The following is a 23,599-nucleotide window of genomic DNA, read 5'->3' on the forward strand; positions in this document are numbered from 1 at the left end:
GTTTACCTTAATTTTATATTTGGTTGTGGTTTATTCACATACTATACGTGAGTGAAGGATAGTGCAAGTAGGAGGGTAGAAAAGTAATGAGACTACTTCATGGTCAGGATGAGTATAGATTATGCTTATGCATATAATTTTTGTATTATATAATTTTTTCTAGTTGATGAAAAATTATTTATCTCTTTGAAGTTTAAGTTAAGTTTTTCTCATGGAGAATTCTAAATACATTTTTATACACTTATATATGTTGGTTTATGCTTTTTATCAATCATGTAATGCTTTAAATTAGTAAGGTTAATCTTACTAAATTTGGGTGTTACAAGTTTTCTTTGCAAAATGATTATTTTTTGAAATGCAACTTTGAGGAGAAATTATTTTAAATAGCTTTCTATCCTGATCATATATAATTCTACTTTCATTTATTTTGAAAAGGCTTAAATAGTAGTTTGGTGCTAGTTTTCGTTCGGTTTTTTCAATGTGGTCCTAATATTGATAATTTTTTTTCAATTTGGTCCTTAGTAACTGCCACGTGTCATTTTGTGATTTTTTTTATTTATTTTTTTTTTAATTTTTTAATTTTTTTTTTAATTTTTTTAATTTTTTTTTTAATTTTTTAATTTTTTTAATTTTTTTTTAATTTTATAAAAAATGTACACGTGTCAAGCCTATATCATGCCACATGTCATTTTTGTGATTTTTTAATTTTTTTAATCTTTTTTAATTTTTTTTAAACAAAAAAATCCACGTGTCAAGCTAATATCATGACACATATCAAAATTAGATTTTTATATTCAATTTGGTCCTAATATTCGTTATTTGTTTTCAATTTGGTCCTAGTGGTGTTATTGCTTTTTTTCGTTTTAATTTTAAACTAACTCTAATTCTAAATTAAAAATATTTAACAAAAATATGCATTTTAATATATACAAATTAAATTTTGTCTCAATTTGGAGAGGAACAAAAATGTTAAATTTAAAAAAAAAATTAGGACCAAATTGAAAATAATTAACGAATATTGGGACCAAATTGCATATAAAAAACTGACTCTGACATGTGGCATGATATTAGCTTGACACGTGGATTTTTTTTTTAAATTAAAAAAATTAAATTTAAAATAATTAAAAAAATTAAAAAATCACAAAAATGACATATGACGTGATATGGGCTTGACACGTGTACATTTTCTTAAAATAAAAAAATTAAAAAAATTAAAAAAAAAATTAAAAAAAAAATTAAAAATATTAAAAAAATATATAAAAAAAATCATAAAATGACACGTGGCGGTTACTGTTCACATCCGTTAACTATTTTAGCGGTGTTAGCGAAAAGGACCAAATTGAAAAAAATTTACCAATATTAGGACCAAATTGAAAAAAAAATCAACAGTAGGACCACATTGAAAAAACCGAACGAAAACAAGAACCAAAAGCCTTTTGAAAAAGCTTATAAATACATGAAAAATTACTTATAAGTCATTAGTTTAGGTGGTAATAGATTCAACTCTCTTAAAATAAGTATTTATTGGAGAGTAATATCTAACTTAAAAAAAAAACATTAAACATACGAAAAATTTAAAACCAATAATTATTTATCTTTATAAAGAAAAGTTGTAACAAACAAATACATTTTAAATTGTTGGCTTAAATACCTTTTTGGTCTTAATTTTTGTGAGTTTTGTTTCGTTTGGTCTTCATTTTTTCGAAATATTTTAAATGGTCTTCATTTTTGTAATTTGTGGTTAATTTGGTTCTTTTTGCATATGCCGCCGTTTAAATCGTTAACGAAGGGTGACCAGTAACTGTCATGTGTCACTCGGTGATTTTTTTTTAATTTTTTTAATTTTAAAAATGTTGTCCACGTGTCAAGTCAGCATTGTGACATCTGGCGGTATCTTGTGGCTTATATTCAATTTGGTCCCAATTTTTATTAATTTTGTTCAATTTAGTCCCAATTTTTGTTAATATTGTTCAATTCAATCCCAATTTTGTCTCTATCCAAAATGACCAAATTTATTTTTTATATAAATGTTAAATTGAAAATTTTATTTTTATTAAAATTCACATTTATTTTAAATATTTCTTTCATTATTTTTATACCAAACCTAACTATATTTTTGGAGGGAAATTATTATATATGTTTGATTTTTGGTACATGTAAAAAATAGGGTTAAAGTTAGTTTAAAATTAGAGGAAAAATTCTTCACTGTTTTTAAAATTAGAAGAAAAATTCTTCATTATTTTTTGAATGATTCGGTACAACATTTATATAGAAATTAAATTGGGTCAATTTGGATAGGAGCAAAATTGAGACTAATTTGAATAAAATTAACGAAAATTGGGATTAAATTGAACAAAATTAACGAAAATTGGGACCACTAACACAAAAAAGCCTTTTAACGTCCGACATTTTCGACCTTTGACGTCTGCCCAAACACCGACGTCGTATCGGGTGACGTCAAAATAACGTCGGAAAAATAGCAGACGTCACTTGACGTCGGTCTTTTAGGAGTCTGACGTTATCCAACGTCGGGGCTAGTAACACAGACGTCAATTTTCGCGCTAAAATGAGGGAAAAACCTGAGCAGTTTAATGTCTGTCAGAGCCCGTCAGACGTTAAATAACGTCGGCCCTGGTACGGTCAGACGTTAAATAACGTCTGTCAGGGCACACCAGACGTCAAACTGCTCCATTTTTTTTAAAAAAAAATTGACTGTTTTTACAACATCCATACACCTGAAAATCAGAAAATTCCCAGAACAATTTCATAATACTTTCAGCACAATTCTGGAGTTACAGTTATATATAATAGAACTTAAGTTTCAACATATATTCTAAACTAATATAAATAACAACAAACTAAAAATTTCAACATGAAATTCTTGTACAATAAAGTTTTTGAAAGGAGTTCTAATTCATGTGGTATCAACTCCATCTCTCCAATAGATATGCCGCCCATTCCTGTCTTAGTGTGTGGATAATGTCATCTGGCAGAGGTGATGGATTCTTGAATCGCTGAAAAAGTAATACAATTTCATTATGTATGAATATCATTCTTTAAAGTTTGATATGATTTATAATATGTGAAAGATATATATAATTACCTCTATCCATTCATCCAGTCGTCTACATAATATGTTCCTCGTGACGTTGTAGGCTTGTCTAATACTTCTCCATGTCAAGTCCAAAGTGTATAACTTCTCATTATACCAAAGATGAATAGATGATCACGCATTGTTCCTAAGTCATGACGTATTTGATTAAGACAACGAACACAAGGACAAAAATATGTCCCGTTACTTGAGATTGCATGTTCTTGAACATATTGCAAAAACTCAGAAACCCCCTTTTCATACTCTTCACTTATGCGACGCTCATTCATCCAGCTTCGATCCATACTATGTTCGTAAAAAACTCAATCAATCTCAAACTTTTAACTCTCACAAGGTGAGGCCCTACCCATTCGAAAAAATTATTTTTCATAATTTGCTAAAACACATGTACAAATAAGTCAAACATCATAAATTTCACAAAATTTCGACAGCATTTCGCATTGGTCTCTGAAGTACACGAAATGAAAGTGATTAATCATGATCACAATCAAGTATGCATCCAGAGAACAACACAAATTAGCCTCAATCGAGATTTTATGAAATTTATGCGTAAACCTCAATGTACACATTGTAGCAAATTATGAAAAATAATTTTTTCAAACTGTCCAATCGGACAATTCAAGATTTAATACAAACGATTAAAAATTTAATCATTTGTATTAAATCTCAAACGGGAACTAAGTTTCGCTCACTGTATACTATAAGTATAATAAATCTACATATATAAAATAACACTGCAACAATAATATTCAAAAATAAAATGCAATGAGAATTATTTAAAATGCATATATCTAATAATAAATATAATTTTATTTACTAATTTTACAAATATTATTATAAAATTTTAAATAAAATAAAAAATAGGCCAAAAAAATTAACAAAAAAATAGTCTAAGACTAAAACTATAATGACATTTATAAATTAATACAAGTAATTCTATACATACAATGAACAAATATATACATACAATGAAAAACTAACCTCCTCTAATTGAAAGACGAACTTTGAGAGGAAGTCTACGGTCTCCGCACACTGTTGGCCAAATGGGAACGAAGAGCAAGTGGGACGAATCTCAAAACGCTGCAAATGGGGATGAAAACGGAAAATAATCGGTTCAAAACGCGTAAAATCAACCCATAATTAAACCCCAACAAGTTTGATGGCGAAAACCTTTCGAAACTCACCTGAAGGGGGTTGGAAATGGCGTCGCCGGCGGGAACTCTCGCGGAAACGATGAACAGCGCGAGGGTTTCTGCGTTTCGCGCATAGATAAGCTGAAACTTAACGTCGGGGGTGTTATGTCCGACGTTAAGTGACGTCAGGGGTGGGAGGGGCCGACGTTAAGTGACGTCTGGCGCGCGCTGGTCCGACGTCAAGGGACGTCTGTCGAGCTGGGGGCTGACGTCCTTTTTTGAGTGACGTCGGGGTATTTTTTAACAGACGTTAAGTAACGTCTGCCCGCTCCACGTCAGACGTTAAAAATGTCTCATTATTTACAAAAATGCCACCGCTCATTTTTAACGTTGGGCTTTTTTTAGGCAGACGTTATTGGGGTGACGTTAAAGGCCTTTTTTGTGTTAGTGGACCAAATTGAATATAAGCCACGAGATACTGCCACATGTCACAATGCTGACTTGACACGTGGACAACATTTTTAAAATTAAAAACAATTTAAAAAAAAATAAAAATAAATTTAAATTTAAAAAACCACAGAGTGACATGTGGCAGTTATTGTCCACCCTCTGTTAATGATTTAAACGACGTCTGCAAAAAGGACTAAATTGACCACAAATTACAAAAATGAGGACCATTTAGAACATTTCAAAAAAATGATGATCAAACAAAACAAAACTCACGAAAATTGGGACCAAAAAGATATTTAAGCCTAAATTGTTTGTAGGATGGTTTCATCCGCATAAAAACCTTTTTATATCGGTTAAAAAAGTAATCTATATCAGTTTCATAACCAATATAGATACATGTGGCATAAAAAGTTTTCACTTTCTATACCGATTCTAGAACTAGTATAGAAAGTGTTATTTTTTATTTCATTTAAGTCAACAATCGGTACAAAAAAAAATTACAAATCTCTTCCATTTTCCTTCATCTTGTTCCACCTCCTTCACTCACGTTCGTCCTCCCATTTTCACACCTATTACACCTCTGCTTGACAGAACCAAAGCCACCACCTCTAATAACTTTTTTTCATACCAAACATTTGCATTTCTATACTAGTTTTACGTCTAACTAGTATAAAAAAATCTTGTAATTTATCACAAAATTGTCCGCGTCCAAAATTGTTATACCGATTCTATTTACAACCGATATAGAAATTCTTATATTTTATTACCAAAATATCATTAAATCCATTTTCTATAACACTTCTAGCTCTAATCATTATAAAAAGTCTTATAATATTTATAATTATGTCACCACATCAATTATTTATTATACTTATGAATTATAATCCGTATAAAAAGTCGTTATTAAAAATAATTTTATACTAGTGATTAATAATAATAATAATAATTATTATTATTATTTAAAACACGTAATCTAAAGAAAATGATGGTATTTTTCAAAAATTGATATTGGAAAGTGAGACCAACTAATTGTGAGCCCTAAAAGTCCTATTTTTAATATATTTATTTCATATTTGAAGTGAAATTGTTTGATCACTTATATTTAGTTTTTATAGTTTGATATAACCGTTCTTGATCATCCACTCTAAACTCCAGTGGTTGTTAACATTTTTGAAACCCCAATAGGCCCACCCAAATGTGGCTAGACGCCCATAAACATCTAATTGAGCTCTGCCGAATCTTTGATAATCTTCTTCTGCAGCTCCTTTGACTTTCCATTCCGCAACCCATTCACCTTCATAACATAATAATATTTAGTAAAATATCTGATGTTTTAAAATATATTAAAAACTTTTTTAATGTACCGATATCAAAATAATTTGAAGGATGTTGGGTAGGGAAAACATGAGAGAAGGTGAAGGAGTAAAATATACATACCAACAAAAGTAAGAGGGCCTTTTGAGGTTGTAACAGTAGCGAGCTGTGATGAGCGATTGTTGTAGATGAAATCAATGTTCTGTTGCACAGTCATGGCATCGAATACATCTTGGAAGAGGTTGTAGTAGTGAACATCAATCACAGATAGCTCAAAACCTTTTGCAAGAGGGAAGAGTTCTGTGGGATCTGCAGGTCCAAGCCTATTTGATAACACAACATAAGCTGTGGAAGAGTGCTTGCGCACTGCTTCATAACCAGCCTTATAGTACTTGTTCAAGGTCTCTAGTGTCACACCAGGTGACAAAGGCTCATTTATTAGCTCAACTGCATAAAGGCTTGGGCTTTTTGCATACCTGAAATTCAACCAATATATATTATGGATCTCACTACACTTCTTGCTTGCAAAATTGGAAGTAGAATGTCACAATCAGAACACAAAATTGATAACCTTGCGGTGAGAAACTCTATCACACCAACTGTTTGTTGAATTGTTTCATCACTTTTTCCCCATTCTTGTGAACCATCTCTTGAACCACTGTGCTCAAAACCATTTTGGGAACCGGGTACAGCATGAAGATCAAGGATGATTTTCAATCCAAACTTCCTGCAGGTAGGTCAATATTATTGTTTGCATATAGTTATCATCGACTATAGTGATATAAGAAGAAAGTTGATTTAGTTTTTGGACTTACTCTGACCACAAAAAGGCATTGTCTAGTGCTTGCAAGGAACCTCCAACATATGGTGGTGGTGGGTTTGGATCACTTGCTATCCACCAACCAACGGGAATTCTAACAGCAGTAAGTAAATTACTGCTTATGAATCTGAAATCATCTTCCACAATAAAAGTGTTCCAATGTTCCTGTGGAATCACACACCGTCAACTATTCACCAACAACTTGCGAAAGTGACATTTTCAACTCTAAATCAACGATCAATAATTAGTAATGGATGACAGTTGTATAGAACTTTGCGACTGGAGTCAGCCATCATTCTTGAATGAGAAAAGGTTTTCAATTGGACCATTCTTGATGCGTGCATAAATAAAAGAAACATATGAAAATGTTAATATAGTAATAGTAAGAAGGGTTAAATATAATTTTAAGTAATAAATTTTTATATAAAATTAGAATTCGTTTTTGTAAGAAAATTTTATATACTTTGATATCTAAACTTAAAAAAATGAATAAATTTAGTTCTTTTAACTCAATTACATCAATTTTGTTTGTGTCAAATGCATTTTGTACTGGTATTTGAGTTGTTTATATTGTGTAATACATTCTTACTTCAATGTCAATTAAAAACATGTTTGAGACATTAAAAAAATTTGACGTAATTAAATTAAAAAAATTATATTTGTTTATTTTTATAGTTTTGGGATTAAAATGTAAAAAGTTTTAAACAAAAATTTTTAGACAAAGACGAATTATAATATTTAATCAAGTCAAAATTAAAAATTATAAACATATTTAACTTTAAATGTAATAATAATAATAATAATAATAATAATAATAATAATAATAATAATAATAATAATAATAATAATAATAATAATGTATAAAATATAAATGTAACAGGCAATTGGAATGTATTTTTGCAAAAAACTTTAGTTAAGGGAAGGACTTTTAATGTCTAAACTTGTGAAAGGAAAATCAAACGTTAAGGTAAACAGTCATTGATTGGATGTAGTGGAAGTTTATTATTTTGACCCATTACTCTTCTGTTTTTAAGATATTGGTGTAATTTGAAAATAAAATTGTTGAAATGGCTCACATTTTTAAAAAGTAATGAAGGTGGGTAATATGATACGATTTTATATGATTAATAGAAATAAATAATGTTAATAATTATACGATTTTCTATGATTAATAGAAATAAATAGTGTTAATATTTAATTTATCAATTTGAACAATTTACTAATTATTTAATTTTTGAAATTTAATTACGATTAATATAAATAAATAATATTAATGGGCCCAATTATTAATTTGAACAGTTTATTAATTATTTTATTTTTAAAATGTGATTATTATTAATATAAATAAATAAAATTAATAACCAACTTATATGTTTCAACAGTTTATTAATTATTTTATTTTTAAAATGTGATAATAATTAAATAAAATTAATAACCAATTTATCTGTTTCAACAATTTAATAACTATTGTATTTTTAAAATGTGATTATTATTATTAATATAAATAAATAAAATTAATAACCAATTTATCTGTTTCAACAGTTTATTAATTATATGACTTTCAAAATTTTATTAATATTAATATAAATAAATAACATTAATGATTAATTTATAATTTGAATATTGTAAGATGATTTTGTGTTTAAATATTTATTTTGTCAATACGTAAAATTTCAATTTTAATTAATTAGACCAGATTGATAAATACTCCCATTTCTCATGCTAGAATAAGTCCTGGAACCTAAGACATCGTTTTTCAATTATTTGACTTTATATTTTGTAACCTTACCTTCATAACTTGGGGAGCTTTAGTGGGACCAAAGCCATTTGTGAGTTGGAAGTCCCCTTCCATCATTCCAGCAATTGTCATTACAAAAACAGATGGATCATCATCTCCCCAACTGTTCACCGTTGATGCATCAGCACTCACCACATCCTCTGTCTTTGCCTGCAACCACCACATTATTATCGACAACAACATCGTATTAGATATCGAAAAATCATCAGAAAGATATAATAAATGACATATGAAATTAACTCATATATATCTAATATCTTAAAACAGTAAATTTATAAGTTTTTATTTTTATATAATATTTATTTTTATTTAATGTGTGGGATTTTAACTCATATTTGTCGATTTTTACATCATAACACACTTTCAACTTCTATTAAAGGTGGGACCATAATAATATTCTTGCTTGTATAGTTGCTTTTATGTGAGGACAAATTAAGAGATTAATAAATTTTTAAACCCAATAAGAGCTCATAACTATTTTACATGGTGGTATTTCCTTACTATTTCATCTTCTTCCATCAAAAGAAAAGTAGAAAAAACAAACAAAGCACCTGCAGGAAGTGTCCGTTGGAAGCTCTGATTCGAACACGATTCGAATTAGCACTTTCCTTTACAACATTAAACGTGGAAGAATTAGTGGAGATATTGGAAACAGCAACGACTTTAACCCCATCTAACCCCACAAACTGTTTGTTGAACACCCTGAATCTGAAAGTGTTCTCGTCTAGCCTCCACAACTGTAATTAACACGATACAAAATCATGATGAAAATGTAACATGAATATAATCATTATTTAATGAATGAAGAACAACATGAATATGCTCACTCACTCTAAATGTTTCCCAACCGGAAGCAGAAGTGCGATTTGCAACTATGATGGTTCCTCCTCCGGACTCTGCACAAAGATATTTGCCTGTTGTCACAGACTTGAACTGAAGAGCAGTTCCATCCTACAAAAATGGAGAGAGAGAATTGATTTTGCATGAAATAAGAGAGGTATAGTTGTGACAACTGTTTATGTATTTACAGACCAAGAAGTCTTTATTTGGAATGCCATCGAAGAGAGAAGGTTTGATCCAACCTTCAGTCACCAACCACCCGCCTAGATTAACCGCTTTTACTCGAAACTGGGCAGTTGGTCTTCCATGGGATAAGGAGACAACACTGAACAAGGTGAGCAACTGAAGAATCCATGTTTTGAGGTTGACGCAGCTCCTCATCACTAGATGTATCTGTGATATTTGTCTATGTACCCTCCTATCATTCGTCTCAACAATTGTATATATACATAAAGTTATAATTATTCTTATTTATATAATTATTCTTATTCATGTAATCTTATCGAATTTGTTTATATATTAAGTTTTTAATTTTAACTTAACTTTATAAAAAAAATTTATATAATAAGGTTTTAAATTAGTGTAAATTTATTTAAACTCTATTATATTATAGACTTTTAATACATTTTCTTACATCTAAACATATATATTTTGAGTGTGAGATTAGAAATTAACGAATGAATGATGGTTTGATATCGACTTGTTACCCGGTGAAATAATAGATCTAATAAACAACAAATCTCTCTAAAATAAGTTTTACCTCACAACTCTGATATATATTAAGGAGTTAATTTTAAGTCTTCTCTAAACTTACAAAACTGACTTATAAGGTGAGATTTGTATCTATTTATATTATGTAAATTGAATTTATTTTTAGTCGATACAAAACTTCCGACCTATAACATAAATTGATTGATTATATTTTTAATTAATATAAGTTTTTAACACATTTTTTCATTGGATGACTAAATAGTTAAAAATGAATAAATAACAATTTTGCATTAAGTGTTATGGTATAAGTCTATAATATCTATCTTGAGTCAAGTTTCTTTGTTGAGCTTTTTTTGTATTATCCTCTGTTCTTTGCTGAGCATTAAAAATATATTATTTTGATAATTTAAAGATAATTTTAATATATTTTAAAATTTTAAAATTAATGATCATCAATATATTTTGAAGACACATGAAAAAAATAACATAGAAAAGACAATAAAAAATCCAAACCCATCTATCTTTTAAAGGTAGAAATAAAACGTAATTTAAATGTACTTTCTTTTGAAAGATAAAATTATCATGACAAGAGTTTTAAATTTCGAAAACTTCAAGACTGAAAATATTTTAAATAATGCATACCGAAAAACTTGAGGTTGAAACATAACTGAAATTCTGGACTCAAAGTTCCCAGAGAAAATATACTTTTTAACTACTAAATTTTGATATCTTTTTTCACTTGAGGTTTAAACTTTAACTCATTTTCAAAAACACGATAATAATTTTAACTACTAAATTTTAATTTTTTTTTAACATCATATCTTTTAATTGATTTTAAAATATTAAAAATGATAAAAAAAATAAAAAATAAAAAATCATTTAAAAAATATCACTTAATAAGAGAAATTTGTTAAAATATTATTAAAATTTAATAATAAACAATATTTTCAAACAAAAAATTATTGCAGTCCAATGTGAGATCTTAGATAAAGTGTCACCGATGATAGTTTGTATCGCCGCTAAAGTAGAAATAGAAAGTCTGACGAATGAGAGTTTGCGTCGATGATATTGAATACCGAAAATAATAGTTGAAACTCCACCACCGCACTGCTTTTGCTTTGTCTTTTCATTTTATTGACTAGTGGTTTCAGTTGACCTTTGACAGCCCATAAATTACTAGCAAGTTGACAAAAACTTCTAATATGAAGGATAATTACATAATTTTTATTAATAAAATTTATATAATTTTGAAAACTGTATATTATTATACAATTATTTTTTTATTTTTTAAAAAATATATAGATTTTTATAGTGATTTTGTTTACTTTTTAAATATTATATATATAAGTTTAATTACTCGGATGGTACCCACTTTAGTAAGAGTGTGTCAATTTGGTACCCGTGAAAAAAAAAGTGTCAATTGCATCCCACTTTTTCAAAAGTGTCTCAATCATGTCCCTTTTAGAAAAAAATAATAATTAATACCGTTAACGGCACGCCACGTGTCACTCTCTGATTTTTTTAATTTTTTTAATTTTTTTTACAAAATTTTTTTGTTGCCACGTGTGCAGTCCCTGTTGTGACACGTGGCAATCTCATTGCCACATGACAGGATAATGCCACGTGTGACAAATGTCATTATATTGATTTCAATTTAGTACCCATATATACCTGATTATTTCAATTTAGTTCCAACTTTTGTGCATTTGGTTCAATTTTGTCCCAATTTTTTCTTAATAATTGAAGAACATTTTTTAAGTCATTTTTTATAAGATTAAAAGTAATTAAGTATAAATATTTTTACAACATTAAGTACTGATATTTATATAAAATTTAGTTGTAAAAAAATGTTATATTAATAGAACAATATAATCATCCACTTTTTTTTTCAAAGTAAAACAATACTGTTTCTGTCCAATTCAAGACCAAATCTATTATTTGTATAAATGTTATACTAATATTTTTTTTATTAAAACTACGTTATTGTATATTATTAACCCATATCTTGTCAATGTATTATTTGACCACTAAATTTTAATATAAATATAAGTACTTAATTTTGTAAAAATATTAATACTTAATTAGTTTTAATCTTATAAAAAGATGAATTAAAAAATATACTTCAATTATTATAAAAAATTGGGACAAAATTGAACCAAAGACACAAAAGTGATGACTAAATTGAAATAATAAGATAAATACAGGTACTAAATTGAAATCAGTACAATGACATTTGCTACACGTGACATTATCCTACCACGTGGCACTAACATTACCACGTGTCACAACAGGAACTTGACACATGGTAACAAAAAAATTTTGCAAAAAAAAAAACAAAAAAAAAAAACAGAGAGTGATACGTGGCATCCCGCGAGTACCAAATTGATACACTCCTACCAATGTGGGTACCATCCGAGTAATTAAACCATATATATATATATATATATATATATATATATATATATATATATATATATATATATATATATATATATAACCATGGCATTTCATTTATCTTGTTTATAGAGTTATTATTAAATAAATTTACTTTTATTTATTTTTAAAACTATACATTTTTTAATTAATCAAAAATTGAAAAAAATACAAATATTAAAACTAATACAATAATTGTTCTGGTATACCAAATAAATCTCACACCGCTTAGGAGTTGAAGTGAAGTGCAGTTTAAATACTCCTTGCCCCTTCACCCCCTCTGAAGCGCCTTTTAAGGACAAAACTATGACAAAGCTCCACGCTTCAGAGAGGACAATACCTTTGGGAACACAGTGATTGTTAAAAATAGAAGACACTATATTAAAATGTATTATAAGTGATAAAGAGATGTGATGATGGCATGTAAATCTATCAAAATGGGTTAAAATCCGTGAGTTAACCTAGTCCACCATAGGTTTGAATTGATTTGAGTTAATTTTTTCTTTTGCAGATTTCAGTACGAACCAAAAATGGATCTGACTCACTAAGAACTTGGCTCACCTAGGTTGAACCCGTGGTGAGCCGTGTTGGTTAGCTAATCCGGAAAAAAAAAAAAAAACCTCACTCTTTACTTAACAGTCCAACCCAAACACACAAGTAATTTTTTTTTTATTAATTTTGGGGGAGAGAGACCCATGCCCATAACACTTCATTCGCTCTCTACCTTCTTTGTCTTTCATTAGTCATCTTCTTTTAGTAGGGTATAATCTAGATTTTTATTTAGAATTATGATTTAGCTTTTGTGATCAATGATTTATTTATTGTCTAAAAGGAAAAAAATAAGTTTAAAATAGGTTTAGATTGAAGACAAAAAAATTGTAATTTTTTTAATTAAGTGAGCTCACCTATTTAACTCACCATCTCGTGATGGGTTGGACCGAACTCAAATTTTTTAAGTTCACAAATAAGTTAGTCCGATTGAATTGATTCATTACGTGGTCAACCCGTAGAGGACCGGGTTAGGATGAGCCGGATGACCCATTTTAATCGTTCTAATGGCAGGTAACACTAACTAACGAGGACAACACTAATATTATTATTCAGTCACATATTGTGATATTAATTATAAGACACTAACTAATTTATAATAAGATTAACAACAGAGAAAAGGATAAAACCATAACAAGACTAATACTAATTGACTTATATAGTAAAATTTACTTTTATCCAAACATCAATTGTTCTGTGTCACTAATTCTATTCACTCTTCCGCATTTCAAGTGAGTCGTAACAAATACTCTTAGTAACTCACTTTACCTCTCAATAATCGACACCTTTTTTCTTTCATCAGTTGGAGTGAATATGAGTAGCTTATATAATTAACTCCGTCAACTACTACTACTACTAATTCTACGTAAACTGCATTGCCTCCACCACCACCTCGTTTTCTTCGCCACCAACCTTTTATAAAATGCGGCCAATAAATGTTCCTTCCTTTTATCTCTTTAAACATACACTCTTCTCACTTTCACTTTCACATATGCACTGGTATAAGGGTGCTGCAGGTACTCTTAATGAATCACTCTGTTGTAGAAAACAGAAGGTTTTTTTTTTTTTCCTGCTTTTTCTCCACCTGGGGTCATCTTGATTTTTGCATTCATCCTCATAAATCTGCACTTTTTTTTAGTAAGGGTTGTTTTAATTTCCCTATGTTTCACTTTCATTTGCTGTTATTTTCTCATTATTGATGATCAACAATAGCATGTCTTCTAACCTTGTATGAGCTTGTTTTTGTTTACTCTTTTGGTTGATTCAAACATCTAGGTGGATTTTTGATGCTAATACGGACAAATAAATGTCTACATTCATGATGAATAGTTTGTTTTCAATCTACAGAGAATGGCTGCTGGAGTGTATAACCAAGCAATTGGTGCTTTTCAATCCAATTCTCACATCAACAATTTTAATCACCAGCATAAGTTGAACAACATTGGAAGACTAGCAGTGACAAAGGATTTTATCAGAAGTAACCGTTTATCAAGAAGGAATTTTAATGTAATTCAATGTATAGAATCAAAAACATCTGTGGTTGACTTGGTATCATCCCCTTCAAGAAGCAAAAACAGTGACAGAGACACTCACAAAAAATCAAGTAAGACAAACTCTGCTCTCAGTTGACATGTTTCAATTTCAAAGCTTGTTCATGTGGATTGCAGCTTGAAGTTTGATTAACCATGTTTTAGTTGATTGGAACTATTAAATTGATTCATACTCAGATGAAGCTGCTCTGATCCTTGTTCGACACGGCGAGTCCTTGTGGAATGAAAAGAACTTGTTCACAGGTTGTGTTGATGTTCCCCTCAGCAAGAAGGGTATTGATGAGGCAATTGAAGCAGGCAAAAGAATTAGCAGTATTCCTGTGGATCTCATCTTTACATCTGCTTTGATTCGAGCACAAATGACAGCCATGCTTGCCATGACACAGCACCGCCGCATGAAGGTAGTAACATGAACACCTCAACTGTTAAAATAGACACAACATATCCGCTGAATTTGTGTGTAAACTATAAGGAATGAAACTTCGTGCAGGTGCCTATCATAATGCACAATGAGAATGAACAAGCAAGGGAGTGGAGCCAAGTTTTTGGTGAAGATACAAAAAAGCATTCCATTCCAGTCATATCAGCCTGGCAATTGAATGAAAGAATGTAGTAATCTTCTTCAACTTACAATGTTTGGTACTTGTGTGCATATATATGACATGCTTGTTATCATTTCAGGTATGGGGAACTACAGGGTCTAAATAAACAAGAAACAGCAGAAAGGTATGGCAAAGAACAAGTTCATGAGTGGCGTCGAAGTTATAACATACCTCCCCCAAATGGTGAAAGTTTGGAAATGTGTGCTCAAAGGGCAGTTGCCTATTTTAGAGAACAGGTATGCTATTGTGTAGATTTTTTGTGTCATGTTCTTTTCAATAAAGAATAAAAACAACAACATATCAGAAACATTACATCATTACAATCTCCTCTTCTTCCTGTTTTATCAAGTGTTATGTGTGTTAAAACTTTACATTGTAGCATCTACAAGAAGCTGATTCCATTGACATTATACTGCAGATTGAACCTCAACTTTTATCTGGAAAGAATGTTATGCTTTCTGCTCATGGGAATTCACTGAGATCCATTATTATGTATCTGGACAAACTAACTTCCCGGGAGGTGATTGGTGAAATGTTAAGAGTAATGGCAATTTTCTATGTTCACATGTCATAAAGAGCCAAGCTTTATTTTTATTTTCTCACATTTTGGCAGGTGATTAGTTTAGAATTATCAACTGGAATTCCAATGCTTTATATTTTCAAAGAAGGAAGATTCATTAGGAGGGGAAGTCCTACAGGACCAACTGAAGCTGGAGTTTATGCCTACACCAGGGTAAACACCTATATACCTTTTCTACATCACTCCATTCTGCTAATATATTATTTCTTTAGCATTCTACAAATTTTTATTTAAGAATTTATTATCTGTGGCTTTGGAAAGATGAAATAGCAGTTTGTCACAAGAAACAGATTTAAAGAACACATTTCAGAGTAGTTTCACTATTGACAGCTATGATTTAAAACTACTAGCATATCTCTTCTGAATTGATTATTCATATAGTGGTATTGGTAATACCACTCTGTTCTTCCATATTAAGCATCTTTTCTTTTGTCACCAAAATGTTTATTTCCTAGTTCTTTCTCGAAGAATTTCAAAGTATAATACTCTTAGAAAGTTCATACAAAAAAAAAAAAAAATGAAAGATGCGTATACAAACTTTGTTTGGGACCAGATATTATGTTCGGTTCTTCATTTCCTCAAATCTCAAATCTCAAAGAACTTAATGTCATTACACCGTTACAGCGTTTGGCTCTTTACCGACAGAGATTGGATGATATGCTTCAATAATGTTTTTCTAAGGTTAGATAATAGATGTACACCCACTATTTTACTATTTATGTTTCTTTCATGTACTTTTTTTAGCTTGTTATTACAAATTTATTGTCTTTTTTCTTTTGGAAGTTGAGGGAATATACATCTGTAACAAGTGCAACTGAGACCGGTAACAACAAAGTTCATAATAGAGGGGCAGAAGAGTTAATTATTGATGCAATTCAACAAGGACACCTAGCAAATCATGGAGGCAAGAAAAGCACGAGAATTAAAATAACTAACTCTAGGTTGAAGGATTTTGATTGTTCAAAAGTTTAGTATATATTCTGTTTGTTGTGGTGAGAGAAAGGGAGGATGGTTTTGCTATGAACTTCTCTCTCTGGACCTATTTCTCATATTAAGTTTTTGTTCATACTATTTTGGGTCATTTTCTACAATACTCATTATTTGATGAGTACTTTCTGAAATTCAATAATACTGCTACAGAGAATTGAATTTGTTCTTGGAATACCTTATTCTCTGTTTCAATTAGTACTTTCATTGATATGGCGGAGAATACTTGCCTCAAAGACCTCACCACTGATGTGGAGCGTATTTTGGAATTAATGGAGACTCGACATCAAGAAAATATAATGCGATTCAAAATGTTAGAAGTTGTCGTAGATAACCTACAGAAGCAAAATATTGAGCGGGAGCACACACCTCAGATTGTTTCACCCCCATTTCAAGTGCGTAACGTCAAGTTGGACTTTCCGCGCTTTGATGGTTAGGAGGTGTTGTAGTAGATTTTTAAAGCAGAGCATTTTTTCTCCTATTATAATACACCGGATGACCATCGACTTACCATTGTTGCAATTCATTTTGACAAGGACATCGTTCCTTGGTACCAGATGATGACGTGTCATGATTCTTTCCATTCGTTGGTTGCTTTTACTCGTGCTTTAGAAATGGAGTTTGGACCCTCACTATATGAGTGCCTGCGATCCCGCTTGTTTAAACTTACAGAAACAGGTTCTGTGCATGATTATTATGTTCAATTCACTACCTTAGCTAATAAAGTTCAAGGTATATCACTGGAGGCCTTATTAGATTGTTTTGTGGGAGGCTTGAAACCTGATATTAGAAGAGATGCCATTTTTCAATCCCTTGCAACCCTAATTAGAGTTGTCTCCTTGGCCAAGTTATATGAGGAGAAGTATGTTGCCAAATCCAAACAGTACTCTAATTTTCCATCTTCCAAAACAAAAGTTGCAAACCCTTCCTTCTCTCTTAGTCAGACCATAAAATCCACTAGCTTACCTCCTCTCCTGCCTAGTCCCCCTCTGCATTCGAGTTCCACCAATATTCGACATTCCAATGTCAAAAGAATAACCCCTGCCAAGATGCAACTCAAACGTGAAAAAGGTTTTTGTTATACCTGTGATGACAAGTTTTCACCTACTCATAGGTGTTCCAACAAACAATATTTACTTCTTCAATGGAAGGATGACAGTAATGGTGAATTACAACCCGAGCCTCCCGATCGTGAGCAGAATTTGGAATTACAATTGGCCCCAAAACATCATATGTCGTATAATGCATTAAAAGGATGCTCTAGTTTTGGTACTCTAAAGTTTACGGGTGTTATCAATGGTCTGATAGTGCAGGTTTTAATGGATAATGGTTCAAGTGATAATTTTTTGCAACCACGTTTGGATCATTTTTTAAAGTTGCCTATTGAGCCCATTCCCAAATTTCAAGTGTTGGTAGGTAATGGCAATGCATTAGTTGTTGAAGGGAGGGTCAGCGAATTGGAGGTTAAGATTCAAGGCCATGTCTTAAAATTACCTATATATCTATTACATGTCACTGGTGCAGATCTCGTGTTGGGAACTACTTGGTTAGCCACGATCAGGCCCCACATTTCTTATTACAGTAAACTTACACTTAAGTTTTATTTGTGCAATTAATTTGTCACATTACAGGGTGACCAACCCTCCTTTACCAATGTTAGCTCACTTCCATCACCTACGCAGAATGCATCACACACATGTTGTAAGACCCGGAAAAATTAGACTAAAGAGAAATATATGGAAAAATTAATGGATTGATTAATATTATTGATTTATTTAGTTAAGTTATATGACATATGGAATATATAATTGATTAATTAGAATTGTGTTTTATTTTAATTATTATTCAAATCATGCCGGTTGAACAATATGAGTTTATAATTTATTCGTGCATAATATGTAACAAGGAAGTATTTGGTTTAGTGGTGGGTTGAACTTGTCTGATGTATGATTTTAAAAAGATAAATATGATTTTTATTTTGTGAAGAGAATCTCAACTGATTTAGGGAGTAAATAATAATAAAGATTAGGGTTATATAATGGAAGGAAGACAACACTTAAGTATGCTATATAGGTTAATAGGGTTTGTTTAAAGGAGAGGGAGGAAGCGTAAAGGTGAGGCTGCGGGAGAGACTGAAAATTTTGGAGGAACTTCTACAAGAGGTAGGGGAAGCTACACTTGAGTTTTGTTGTTCTTGTTTTCTTGCTTGATCTTGATTTTTGCTATGTTTTATGCTAGCCATGGATGTATGGGTTTTAGAGTTTTTACTAGCTCCTTTCATGGTGTATCATTGTGTTTCATTACTTCCGCATTGTTTTCGTGTAGATGAATGGGTGAGGAAGGTTTTCTTTGGCTTTCTCCTTTAGATTGTTTTCCATTCACAATATGATACTTTATTACGCTGCAATAGTTTTAGGCATGGGTTCCATAATTATTCTTTTTCTTTCTTACATATGATATTACTTTTTGTGTAGGTTTGGAGTGCATTTTATTAGCTAATTCATGCCTCTTAACCAATTATGTTTCGTGCTTGGATTGTTGTGGGTGGGTTATGTGCGTTGCTGCAGTTATGTTTGATTCATGCATAAGATTATGTGCTTGCCAATAATCTGGTTTTCCTATTTTTTGTAGGTGCAGTGGATCCTTTTAGAAGTAAATTGGTTTCTTTTCTTTTCTCTTATTACATGCATGAGTGGTTCTTCTCATTACATGCATTCTCTTTCATTTTAGTTTTGAATGTAGATTATTTATGGGACCCACGAGGTATAGAAACCTATATTTTCCAGTGTTAAGCATATTAAGTGCAGACTTTGTTTTCTCTACTTTGCCACATGCCTTTGTTGTTTTTCTTCCTCTCTCTTTAAACACGTAAATGTATCAAGTCTTGATGTGATGGGTGCATAAATATTGGAGTGAGACAAAACACTGTTATGGGAGGGTTTAGGTTATAGAAAACGCAACAATGTTGCAATTTGTGGTAGCGTTTATGTAATATGGGGTTTCCTTTCCTTCATTTGGTTTTGTGCATGGGTCACATGAATTATTAAGTATGATGGACAACCATATAATATGGGGTTTGGGTTCTTTCTTTTTCTCTTTCTTCCTTTATTTTCTCTTTTAATTCTTACTGCAATTTGGTTTTATTCATACCACACGTTTCATTTGAGAGCATAGCTTTTCCTTCTTTGCTTTCATTCACGCTGCAACATATCTTTCCCCAAGGGGTTGTTGTCTTTTCGGAAATTTTATTCACATGCGAATGTGAGGATTCATGGGTTCATGGGATATGCTATTGTTTCTTTTGCTTTTCTCTTTTACGAAACAATGGGTGCAGTAGGTTCTTTTAGAAGTAGATTGGGTTCTTAATTCTCTCTCATCACATGGTTACTTTGTTTGATTGGTGGAGGGCCCACATGTATTTTCTCTCACCTTGTATGCTTGAATGAAGACCACATACATTGATTTTTTCTCACACCTTGGTTTCTTTCTTGCCATTTTTACGTTGCAACACTTCTTTCTACCACTTTTAGATTAAAAGTTACACCTTTTGTTCTTTATTGTACCATGGACCCACACACCTAAATACAAATTCTCTTTCCTTGCTTGCATTATTTTTTTTTACGTAAGTGCATGGTGCTATTTTAGTGTTCGTTCTATTTGTTGCAACTTTGATTTTCACACCATGATCCACATTGACTTGATCATGTTCTTTAATTTCTTAGATACATGGGACTCACTTGCGGCTTTTATAAATTCATATTATATGTTCAAAATCATGTATGACAATTTTTGGTTCTCTTTAAATTCTCATAGTTTTGGTTTAGTGCTTTTTATTGGATTTTATTAATTTTCTTATATTTTAATGTGTTGGTGACCATTGATGAGATGAGTGTGTTGTTGGCTTTACTTTTTGGCTTATATAATGTGATGGTTTTTTTGTTGAACGCGAGTTATATAGTCATAGTTGCAATGTCAATGTTTTTCTTTTTCTTGGTTATATGTAATATTCGAGTTGCATGTTAGAGAATTAAAATGGTGGATTGGTGCTTTAATTGTTTGTTGCTTCTTTTGGTTTGGAAACCACTTGTAGAGTTCATTGCTTGAATGTATTATTTGATAAGTTGACTGCTTTATGTGATGGAACTTTACATTTTCTAGCATGATGTGGTGGTGTGTATTTGTTATGGAACTATTGCTATGCATGATGTGGTGGTGTGTTACTGGCAATCGGTAATTCTCATGTGTTGTATGTTGGAAGTGTTTGCCTTGCTTGAAGAGCTCTTGGTGGAATTAAATGTTGTGTGAGGTTTTCCGTACCTAGGAACCTAGTGAAGACTCTTTCGTCTGTGTGAAGCAGTCGAAAGAAGTACTCTTCGCCTGTGTGAAGCAGTGGTGGAGGATTGGTTCGAGTGTTGTACCCTCTCGCCTGTGTGAAGCAGTGGGGAGGGGAAAGATGTTTCTCCTTATTTCGGCTCGTTGCGAGTATAGTGCCCGATGTGCGATGCATCGACATTTTTACTCATAATTCCTTGAGGGATAAGGGAGACAGTCTGGCTGCATTAAGCAGGACACATCGAACTGTGTGTTCTAGGAAACTAGATGTTGTTGTGGGGTGAGAGGCCGCGAAAAACCAAAGATTGTTTATAATCACTATATTTGAAGAATTGAGATGAATGTGATGCTATGTTTGGTTTGACATGATTGATTGAATTTTGATTAAGTGTTACTTGAATGTGATGTTAAGTATTATTGGACATATTTTATTTATGCATTTCTTTTATGAATATCATTGTTTATGGTTAGCTTACCCCTATTTGTTTGTTTGTATGTTTGTTGTATGTGCGATGATCGTATAACGTGTGTGTTATACGGGAGCAGATGATAATGCAAATGCTTTTGGCATGGAGTAGATCGACGAGAGGCTGGGGTGAACTTGGGAGTTTTTATATTTATTTAGTTGTTTTAAATCAGATACTAAAGTATATGTAATTTTCTTTTGATCGCAATTGGAAGTTTTTGACAAAGTGAAGAGTTGAGCTATGTAATTTAAATTAAATTAAAAGTTTTATTAGTACATTTTAAATGTTTATTTCCTTTTCCGCTAAACGCAAAAAATTTCTAACGTTTCGTGACATCCCAAAATTTGGGGCGTTACACATGCTATAGAGGAGTTATTCACACTACAGTTTAAACAAAAAGACTATTTTTTCGGATTAGGGCTTGGTGTTCCCTACTACTATTGCACTAGAATTGGTCGCAATGTTGCATAACTATAGTGTGGTATTCTCGATGCTTGTTGGATTACCTCCTCATCGGTCCCACAATCATTCCATTCCGTTGTTGTCAAGTTCAACACCGGTAAAGGTTCGCCCATACAGGTATCCCCATAGCTAGAAAGAGCAAATTGAGATTATAGTTCAGGAAATGTTGATTGCAGGAATTATTGTCCCAGTAATAGAATTTTTTCTTCCTTGATAATACTTGTTAAGAAGAAAGATGACACTTGGAGGTTCTGTACTGATTATAGAGCCTTGAATGATATAACTATTAAATATAGTTTTCCTATTCCCACTATAGATGAATTAATTGATGAGCTACATAAGGCAAAATTCTTTTCGAAATTGGATCTTCGCTTTGGCTATCACCAAATATTAGTGAATGAATATGACAGATTTAAGACTGCTTTTCGCACCCATCAAGGCCACTATGAATGGGTTGTGATGTCGTTTGGTCTCACCAATGCACCAACCACATTTCAAATTTTAATGAATGACATTTTCCAGGGTATGTTGAGGAAATTTGTGCTTGTATTTTTTAATGATATATTAGTTTTCAGCCCCACCTGGTTAGCACATTTACAACACCTTGAAGTAGTGTTGCAAAAATTACAATAGGATAAACTATTTGCCAAATTGTCTAAGTGTTCTTTTGGGCTGTAACAAGTGAATTATCTTGGCCATACTGTTTCAGCATTAGGTGTGGCAATGAATAAGGATAAGGTGCAGGTTGTCTTATAGTGGCCATGTTCGAAAACTTTGAAACAATTGAGCTATGACATGTGAATCACCTTAAGAATGATTATTTGCTTCCTATTGATTTCAATCAGGAAGGTATGAATTATGTCTTCAAGGCCTTCAAACCATACTTCAAGCCTTCCATGATTCAAGGCATTGACAGAGGATGAAGTAGGTGGGGTAGAGCTTTCATCATCTGAGGGGGTTGTTCGTTGTCTTCTAGGCATGGTGAATTCTAGGTTTGGCTCTTACTAGCAGATGAGAATGCCAATGCATGATACTTATGCAAGTATTTATAAAATTAGTATGTTGATTTTCAAAATCAGTCAATTAATTTGTACAAATTTTATGGTTTCAATGCAATACAGGAAATCACAACCAATTAAATGTGAGGGAATCTATATCAGAGTATGCAGTAATGTATTTCCCATGCGTTTTATGAACAATCCACTAACAAACAGTTCACATCTAATGCATGCACATTGGAAATCAAGTAATTAAAGCACTTTATGGTCAATGCAATATGAAAAGTTGATTTTAGCTAATGTAATTAAAGCACTTTATGGTCAATCAATTAAAATCAATTCAAGCAAATTCACATCAGCATAAGTGATTTTAACACATAAAAATACAAAGTTAATCGACTAAAATTGTACCATAAAATTGATTTTTAGTGCAGTAGCAGTTTTAAGTGAAATCTATGTGT

The 23,599-nt window shown here is 31.4% G+C and overlaps 3 protein-coding genes across 5 annotated transcripts; 2 read left to right on the forward strand and 1 right to left on the reverse strand.

Annotated features, from left to right (window-relative positions):
- Positions 1-5,724: 5,724 nt before the first annotated feature.
- On the reverse strand, positions 5,725-9,890 carry LOC114193517 (putative glucan 1,3-beta-glucosidase A). The gene is made up of 8 exons (XM_028083347.2): positions 9,660-9,890; positions 9,459-9,578; positions 9,179-9,364; positions 8,619-8,777; positions 6,825-6,994; positions 6,581-6,736; positions 6,133-6,485; positions 5,725-5,989 (listed from the first exon to the last, which is right to left on the reverse strand). Exons 1-8 carry the CDS (start codon positions 9,846-9,848, stop codon positions 5,805-5,807), a joined length of 1,518 nt encoding a protein of 505 aa, XP_027939148.2. The 5' UTR covers positions 9,849-9,890; the 3' UTR covers positions 5,725-5,804.
- Positions 9,891-14,031: 4,141 nt separating this feature from the next.
- LOC114195411 (2,3-bisphosphoglycerate-dependent phosphoglycerate mutase 1-like) lies at positions 14,032-17,054 on the forward strand. 3 transcript variants are annotated; one of them, XM_085665433.1, is made up of 8 exons: positions 14,032-14,176; positions 14,508-14,763; positions 14,888-15,111; positions 15,201-15,319; positions 15,392-15,548; positions 15,731-15,832; positions 15,926-16,045; positions 16,517-17,054. In XM_085665433.1, exons 1-8 carry the CDS (start codon positions 14,096-14,098, stop codon positions 16,559-16,561), a joined length of 1,104 nt encoding a protein of 367 aa, XP_085521559.1. In that variant the 5' UTR covers positions 14,032-14,095; the 3' UTR covers positions 16,562-17,054. The 3 variants fall into 3 exon arrangements, with proteins under 3 accessions (XP_085521559.1, XP_085521560.1, XP_085521561.1); XM_085665434.1 differs by having other exon boundaries at positions 14,134-14,214; XM_085665435.1 differs by lacking the exon at positions 14,032-14,176 and adding an exon at positions 14,180-14,297.
- Positions 17,055-17,091: 37 nt separating this feature from the next.
- On the forward strand, positions 17,092-22,482 carry LOC146884298 (uncharacterized). Its single transcript, XM_085665432.1, is given in 1 exon segment — positions 17,092-22,482. A coding segment is annotated over 1 exon segment (1,404 nt). The 3' UTR covers positions 18,496-22,482.
- The last annotated feature ends 1,117 nt before the right edge of the window (positions 22,483-23,599 follow it).

This window comes from Vigna unguiculata, chromosome 8 (assembly GCF_037176805.1).
Source record: "Vigna unguiculata cultivar grain cowpea cultivar isolate G323 ecotype 2 chromosome 8, ASM3717680v1, whole genome shotgun sequence".
Lineage (NCBI taxonomy): Eukaryota > Viridiplantae > Streptophyta > Magnoliopsida > Fabales > Fabaceae > Vigna > Vigna unguiculata.

Bases quoted from the DNA above. Each gene is read 5' to 3' on its own strand.
- LOC114193517 (XM_028083347.2), bottom strand. From the start codon at position 9,848: ATGAGGAGCTGCGTCAACCTCAAAACATGGATTCTTCAGTTGCTCACC. The intron at 9,579-9,659 runs GTCTGTAAATAC...CCATTTTTGTAG, and splicing joins TTCCAAATAAAGACTTCTTG to GATGGAACTGCTCTTCAGTT. The intron at 6,995-8,618 runs GTAAGGTTACAA...GTGATTCCACAG, and splicing joins AAGCTCCCCAAGTTATGAAG to GAACATTGGAACACTTTTAT.
- LOC114195411 (XM_085665433.1), top strand. From the start codon at position 14,096: ATGTTCCTTCCTTTTATCTCTTTAAACATACACTCTTCTCACTTTCAC. The intron at 15,320-15,391 runs GTAGTAATCTTC...TTATCATTTCAG, and splicing joins TGGCAATTGAATGAAAGAAT to GTATGGGGAACTACAGGGTC. The intron at 15,833-15,925 runs GTGATTGGTGAA...ACATTTTGGCAG, and splicing joins ACAAACTAACTTCCCGGGAG to GTGATTAGTTTAGAATTATC.